We start from the raw sequence: 7,386 nt of genomic DNA on the forward strand, positions 1-7,386 counted from the left end.
ATATGGAGGTGGGGGGGTTCAGGGGGGCATGCCCCCCTGAATTTTATCCTAATTTGATGTTTTGCAGTTAGGTTGCATCCCTGCTCTTTGTGTAGCCTATTTCAAATAGTATTTGGTCATCAAGACTTCTGGATTTCTTCTCTGGATGTAAACAAATGGATTGTGGACTTTAACGAACGGAACTACAAAATCACCGAATCTAGATCTAAATCTAGATCAGATCTATTCTATCCTGCCACCTTATTCTTCGGATACTCCTCATTATATTGTTGATGAAAGTCTGGACTTTATTCAGAAGTACTTTACTGTACTGTTTGTGTTATCCTCCAAGTTTTGCCGCCTCAGACATTAGTCATTATAAAGATAGATCTGATCTAGATCTAGTTCTAAGATAAAAAGTAAAAATTTTCCTACATGCAGCTAGTCTTCTAAGTATTGGACCATCCATGAATCCCTGTTTCTTGACTTACTCTTCACTGAAGACTTCAGACTGACTTTTATTCTCATGTTTCATGTCGTAGTCATATAAATAATAATGTCTAGATAGTATAGGTTCTAATCTTGACCCGGGCATGAAAGTTGAGACGCTTGCATGTGGTGTATGGGATAGGTCATGTGACACTTTTCCCAGTGCTATAAACTGGAACTATGAATTGTGAACTGATGCGGTTGATATATAATTGTTAGGCTGTTTGCATTGCATGCAAAAATTGTGTTTACTTGACTCGCAAATGGGGAAGTTCATTGTATTCTAATTCTCAGTTTCTCTGTATTGTACATGACACACACACACTATAGCACACCCCCCAGGGCAGTGCCACTATCTGTAGTGTCTTTAGGCCATTCTCAAAGGGGGGACATTTCTTTTTTCAAGCACTGTAGAATTATAAATGGGCTGATTCATGTCACGCTCATAACTGTGCCTGATCTACAACAGGGAACTATTGTCATTTTTCTACTTCTTTTGTATGTTTGTCACTCTCTTGTGACCCACTATTTCCGGGGTGCCTTGATAGTCAAAGCAGACCTTGTGCTGTTGAAGCTGAGGTGAGCAGAATAAGTTCGATTCCCTGTAAAGACTTCTCTGCTGACACCCACCCCTTGGCGCTCATATGACCTTATGCAGTTGCGAGCGCCGTAAAACCCTCTACTGTGAAAAAAAAACCAAAAACACTATAGCACAACATTCCACTCAGCCCAGGTTCATTGGGTTGAGCACGCCATCTGAATGATCTAAGTCATGTAAGTCATAATTTTTCTTCTTGTCCAGGTAATTGAGTTACTTCAATTTCAAGGAGGACTTTGCAATGTCAGATAGCGATGAGGAGCCACAGCTATCAGCTCATGCTCTAGCTGCCCTGCAAGAGTTCTATAAGGAGCAGAAAGAAGACGCAGAGAAACTAGAGGAAGCGTTGACTTCAGGGGATAACAATATTCAACTGAAGGAAGACTGGGTGAGTGTGCCTGCAGCTTTGAGGATATCATGCTGTCTTCTTTCCTGTGGTTTTAGCTGGATAGAATGTGTTTAGTTCTCGAGACAACTTGCAGCTTGCTTGACTGAAACCAAGAAACAGATCGGAAATTATAAAGATGTGAGACCCTAATCCAGAGCTGCTATACTTTACTTTTTCCTTTGTTCTAGAGGTTCACAAGGAAAGGATGTATTGCTATAGATGTTTCCTTAAGCCGCACTTTTGACCTTTTTCAATTATGTCTTACCCCGTGCTGTTTGACTTCATTAGGCAAAAGACTTTCAGTTTACCCAGCTGTGTTACTCAGACCAGCATGTTCCCTCAACGCAATTCTGACTTATAATGTGATAAGCGTTTTATCAATCCATAACTCCTTCCTTATGTTTATCACTACTTGTGCAGCAGTGAGTCGCAGGTATGAAATTGGTCTCCCTTTTAAGTGTTCATTCTAAATTAAGGTTTCCATGGAGTTACACTTTCTATGTTGCCGGAAAAGATGAATGGCTCGGAAAAAAATTCTTGGTTTACTTTCAGCGTGGTTCAACCAGTATCGATGGCTTCACAAATGCAAGCCAGACAGTGAAAATGTGTACATTTAGTATTTCCATGACGGTAATGGCTTTAATAAAAATGTAATTCTGGCGTGGTCTAAAATTTTTATCCTTGTTAAGGTCAACATTAGCCCAAATAATGACTTAAGTTTTGTTTTGTCCTCAACAGCAACTGAGTCAGTTCTGGTACGATGACAGAACGGCAGAGATGTTAGCTAAAGAAGCCTTGTCGGCTGTGGGAGACACAGGGAGGTAGTTCATGATCACAGATTCCACCTGTTATAATTATTTTTTGGTGGTGTTTATGTATGTTTGTTTTTGTCACAATTCATTTATCTGTGTGGGTACTGAATACCTCTATGTATTTTTGTCTTTCAAATGATGGAGATGAAAATAAATTTGTGATGTCTGCATTGAAATTGATCCCTTTCAAAGTGACGTTTGTGTGTTATTTTCAGCAGTATCAAGTGATTTAAAGCTTTAACAGAGAGAGCAAGTTTCCAGCTCTTTTGATTGTGACATGTTTTAATGTTTTTGTTGATAATTTTTCTGGAACTAAAAAATAATTTTATATCAATTTAATTGCTTTTTGTTCTATTAGAGTAGATATATTTTCTTTAAAATCTAAAATGCAGAATATTTAAGACAGCCTCTTTTATATAGATATGATGATGGCTAAAAGTGCAAATGGCCATGTGTCTGTTAGCCTGAGATACTGAGATATACATTAACCCTTACCAAGCCCCCTCTATTAAAACTAAGACAACTGTCACCACTTTTATCATGTAAATGTGAAAAAGAGTCTGAGCCGTATCTGTATACTTCCTGAGTATCACTCATTTTTTTTCAGAAAACCTTTTTAAAAGGAAAAAAATGTTACCTTTTTTTTTGTTTCATCCGAAAAACATGCAGTTGAATTGAAAGAATTCCTGCAGCAGGCATAGTCCCTGTAGATCAAGGAACATTCCTCTCAAAATTCGATGTATCTGTTGGTATTCTGCACTATTCACATTTTTGGTGTGTCCTAGTCAGGACGACTGTAGTTGTCGTTTTCAAGGGGAGTTAAGCTGATGGATTGTGAATTTGAATCCTGCATTGTAATTATTCATTGCAAAATTTGCCTTGACGACAGAAATAAAATTGAATCCTTTACTTTCCATAATCACTGTTGTTATCTTTGTTCTTAACTATTGAGAACTTTTCAATTTTCAAATTTTCAACTCACACTGATTTAATTAAATCTGACCCCAAAACTAATAGTTTTAAAAAAAAATCTTCCTCCTCAGAATTGCTTGTCTCAGCTCCCCAACTGCCTACAAAAAATTGCAAGAGCTCAAGCCAGAAACCGTGTTGGTGAAGTGCTTGGAATTTGACCCTCGCTTCCAGGTGTTTGGAGAAGACTTTGTCATGTACGACTACAAGGAACCTCTTAAGCTCGACCAAACTCTGAAGGGAGCTTTTGATTTAGTGATTGCAGACCCTCCCTTCCTGTCAGAGGAATGCCTCACGAAGACTGCGGTTACCGTCAAGTTCTTGACTGCTGGAAAAATTATTCTTTGTACAGGTGGGCATGTGTTTCTTTTTCAACTGTGTTAGGGTTGTTTCATTGGGGGGGGTTGTTTTTTTTATATTTTTCATAGCAGGGAGGGGAGAATGTTATTGTTTAACTCTTTGTCTCCGGAAGAGTGTCTCCGCTGGAGGCTTTCTGATTATGCCTGAGCCCTCTTTTGGTATGAAACCTGAGAGTGACTTACACATCACTTAATTGGTCAATAAATCAAAACAAATGAAACCAATGTTGATTGTTCTTTCATCTAAATGAAAAAGCACCCACAACACCGCTGCATGGAACCTCTATCACTCAGTGAAGACCAAAGTTGTTTTCTGGGGGGGGGGGGGGGGGGGGGTTCTGACACCATTTTGGTGCTGATTTTCTTCTTTATTATTGTCAGGAGTTTTGTTAAGGACTGACGTTTGTGTACTCAATTAATGAATGCTTTTTATCCCTGGCTTATATTTGTAATACTTGCATGATAGTACATAACAAGATGGGCCACTTCTCTCTTTGAGCCAATTAAAAAAGTGTCCTCAAAATTTGGTGGCGCCCTCTTCACAAAAGCGCACTCTTTGCGAACAGAGTTACCCTACTTGAGTTTTTTAAAAATCAAAGTGAAACTAGCAAGTTTTGGGATAAATTTCGGAAGAACGCTTTTTTTTAATGGTTACGCTGACAAAAAACCTCTTCCGGAGGAAGGGGTGATGGTTTTCTTCGTTTAATTTGAATTTAGAATGAAAGGCGAGAGGTCATTAAAATATAAAAAAACTAAAACTCTGCACTGAACGTACCCGAACTGCTGATGAACAGCAGTCGAACTGCGCACGCAAGGAGGTGCTATTCCTATTCTTCTTCTGGAAAAACGAAAGAGAGCTTCAAAACAGACTGCAGCGCCATCTGAAGCAAAGAGCATACTTCCTGCGGACACTTTTTTGGCTGAGTGGCCCATCTTGTTATTCACTATCTTTGGTAATACTTGCATGAGAGCTGAGAGCTGTTGTGAATAAGGGACCAAAAACAACTTGAAAGCACATTGGCGTGTACAACCTGCTTGTACCGGGTGTGAGGAAGGAACATTAAATTATATCGAAGCAAAAAAATTACTGTCACTTTCATAATGGAGGGGGGACATTTTTTTTTACTTTTGAATACAGTAGAATTGATGTTGAGGTTTTGACAGGCAATGTCTAAGAAATTGAATTTATGTATGGACACAGGCACCTTGCAGTAATTGCATTCCCTCATAACAGTAAAAGTAAAGTAATACACACACACACACACACACACACACACACACACACACACACACACACACACTCTCCCCCCCCCCCCCCCCCCCCAATATCTTAATGTGTCTTAGGGATCACACCTTGCTATTTGCTACGTCCTTATATCTAGGCACTGTGGTGTTTTACCTACCGCCAACCGGGGCTACTTAGGCCACTCGGGGTAACTTAAGCCACTTACAATAAGTTACAAAGAACGGTCTGTACAAAGGAACAGATTTAAACGTGCAGCCACCATTGTGTTCAGCAGGCCAACAACAAGCCAGATTTATTCGAGTAGTACAACCAGTTGTAGATGTCTAATACAATGCCAGGTTGGCTAATTGATTATACCACAGGCACTGTAGGGATAGTTGTAAGATAGCACCAAATTAAAAGAACATAAAGCAAACATTAATTCTGGAGCTCTGATTGCATGTTATACATCATTCTGCCGATGTCAGGGATGCTAGTGGGATTTTGTAAAAATAACTGAAAATAGTACCCAACGTTTCATTTGCAAACATAAAAACAGGAAATAGACGGAACTAATATGAGTTAAACAGATAACAAATGTGTGCATGCCTAAAGAAAGATACCAAAAGTAGCCACAGACCATTTTGAGCTACAGACTGATTATGACAAAAAATTACTTTTTTGACCAAAATGTGTCTCCTTAAAAAAATGATAAGTTCCACCATTTTTTTACAATATGTTAAAAGAGTTTTCTTTGATTTGACTTCTAAATATTTTTGGGGGAATTATTTTGAGGATAGGGCATGTTTTAAAAAAGATAATGAAAACTGCTTTTAAAGGGTGTTAAAATCAATTCTTGAAGCATGTTTTCTCTTCCCCGTTATGTTTTACCATTGAATTCTAATCATGATATTGAAGTCAACTGAATACCAAATTGGAAATGAATTTTCCATGATACATTAGAAACAATTGAATCACCGTTTTTTAAAAGTTTGTATGTGTTCTAAACTTAAAAGCTAATTTTATCAAAATTAGATCTTTATACCCTACCTCGCAAAATGTGCAAATCTTAAAAACTACTTGAGATATCTAAAAAATTCAAAGACCCCTGTGTTCAGCATTGAATGTCCTATTAGGAGCAACTCTTAACTCAAAATGGTTAAAATCCGACTTTTGGTACCTTTCTTTACTTTAGGCACTCACACAAATGCTGAGAATAATAGCTATTCTTCTGACCTTTTTTGCTAGAAGGAAACGATGTAAATGTTTGAATTTTAAAAATAGTTTATTCTATTTTATTTTATCTAACATAAAGGGAAATATAGAAAAATGACATCCTTGTGATGTGCATGACTGAGAAAATTCCAGTGCATTCCTACCTACCAAGATAATTTTCCACCTTTTTCAACTCTCCTCCTGATAGCCAGAATGAAACCTGTCATGGTTATCCCCCAGCTTTTCTAAAGAGGTTTTATTACTCCAATACGCACCCGTTAGGGTAATTTTATTTTATTTTTTATTCCTTTGCATACTTTTCCAAACCTCATTTTGCACACTTTACACATCCTTCAACTACCGCACTTCAGAAGGTTTTTTTCTTGTCTTTTCTCTATTATTTCAGGAGCCATCATGAAGGATTTGGCCCACCGACTTCTCAATGTAACTAAGTGCAAGTTTGAGCCGTCTCATTCCAACGGTTTGCAGAACGAGTTTGCCTGTTTTTCCAATTATGACGCCCCAGTTTTGAACTCATAGCATTGATTTGTGTATGTGTGTGTGTGTTTGTAGTTGCTTGAAAGAGAACGTATGATGAAGTGTGTTTGGAACAAAGTATGACTTGAATAAAAAGTGCGTTTTTGTTTCTACTAACAACATTTGGAGTGTCAATTTATTTTTTTTACCTCTTGTTCTTAGACTTTGAGTTTTCTTTGGGAGTGAAAGAGTCTGGTGAGGAAACCTGTAAGTTATTCAATTTACCAAATGTAAGTTAAGATAAAGATAAGAAAAATATGCAAGATCTAATCAGCAGTTAAAGAAATGTTTGCTGAGATATCTATGTAAGAGATTGTTTTAGGCTAACCATTTCAACTTCCCTTTCAAAACAGCAGATTTTGCATTCACTTTTGTTCTTTAAGAAGTGGAAAATTGTGCAATTTCATGACATATCATACCACATAGCTTATATCAACAAATAATATGGCTTACAAGTATTTGATATGAAGTAGCTGGATGTGCATGTTGTGAGCTGCCTATTTCCAGTTGGTCATTGTAGCCTACTGCTGTGGTGATCTGGTCCGTTGCCTGGAGCGACTTACTACAAGCATCTGTGGTGTGGTAGCTGGGCTCTTCGTAGTTGCACTCAGCAGGTGTGAGTTTGATTCCCTAGTGAGGAAGTTTTTATGGAGTATCCATCTATGTGCTTGAATAGATTGTATTCGACTCAGCTCATGGGTGGTTGGCGAGTGCTCTGGTGTGGTTTGCAACTTCTTTCCTATCAAACATCTGTCCTCCTTTTAATCTCTCCTCCTCCTTTTTTGTATATGTTGCTCTCTTGCGACACATCTGGT

At 38.1% G+C, this 7,386-nt stretch overlaps 1 protein-coding gene across 1 annotated transcript; it reads left to right on the plus strand.

Moving 5' to 3' along the window:
• Positions 1 to 1,270: 1,270 nt before the first annotated feature.
• Positions 1,271 to 6,693, plus strand: LOC101861613 (EEF1A lysine methyltransferase 1; the record flags this gene model as incomplete). The annotated part of the gene is given in 4 exon segments (XM_013088004.2): positions 1,271 to 1,454; positions 2,193 to 2,275; positions 3,310 to 3,587; positions 6,441 to 6,693. Coding segments are annotated over 4 exon segments (642 nt in total). The 3' UTR covers positions 6,575 to 6,693.
• Between the last annotated feature and the right edge of the window lie 693 nt (positions 6,694 to 7,386).

The sequence above is a fragment of the Aplysia californica genome, unplaced genomic scaffold, assembly GCF_000002075.1.
Source record: "Aplysia californica isolate F4 #8 unplaced genomic scaffold, AplCal3.0 scaffold00668, whole genome shotgun sequence".
Taxonomy (NCBI): Eukaryota; Metazoa; Mollusca; class Gastropoda; order Aplysiida; family Aplysiidae; genus Aplysia; species Aplysia californica.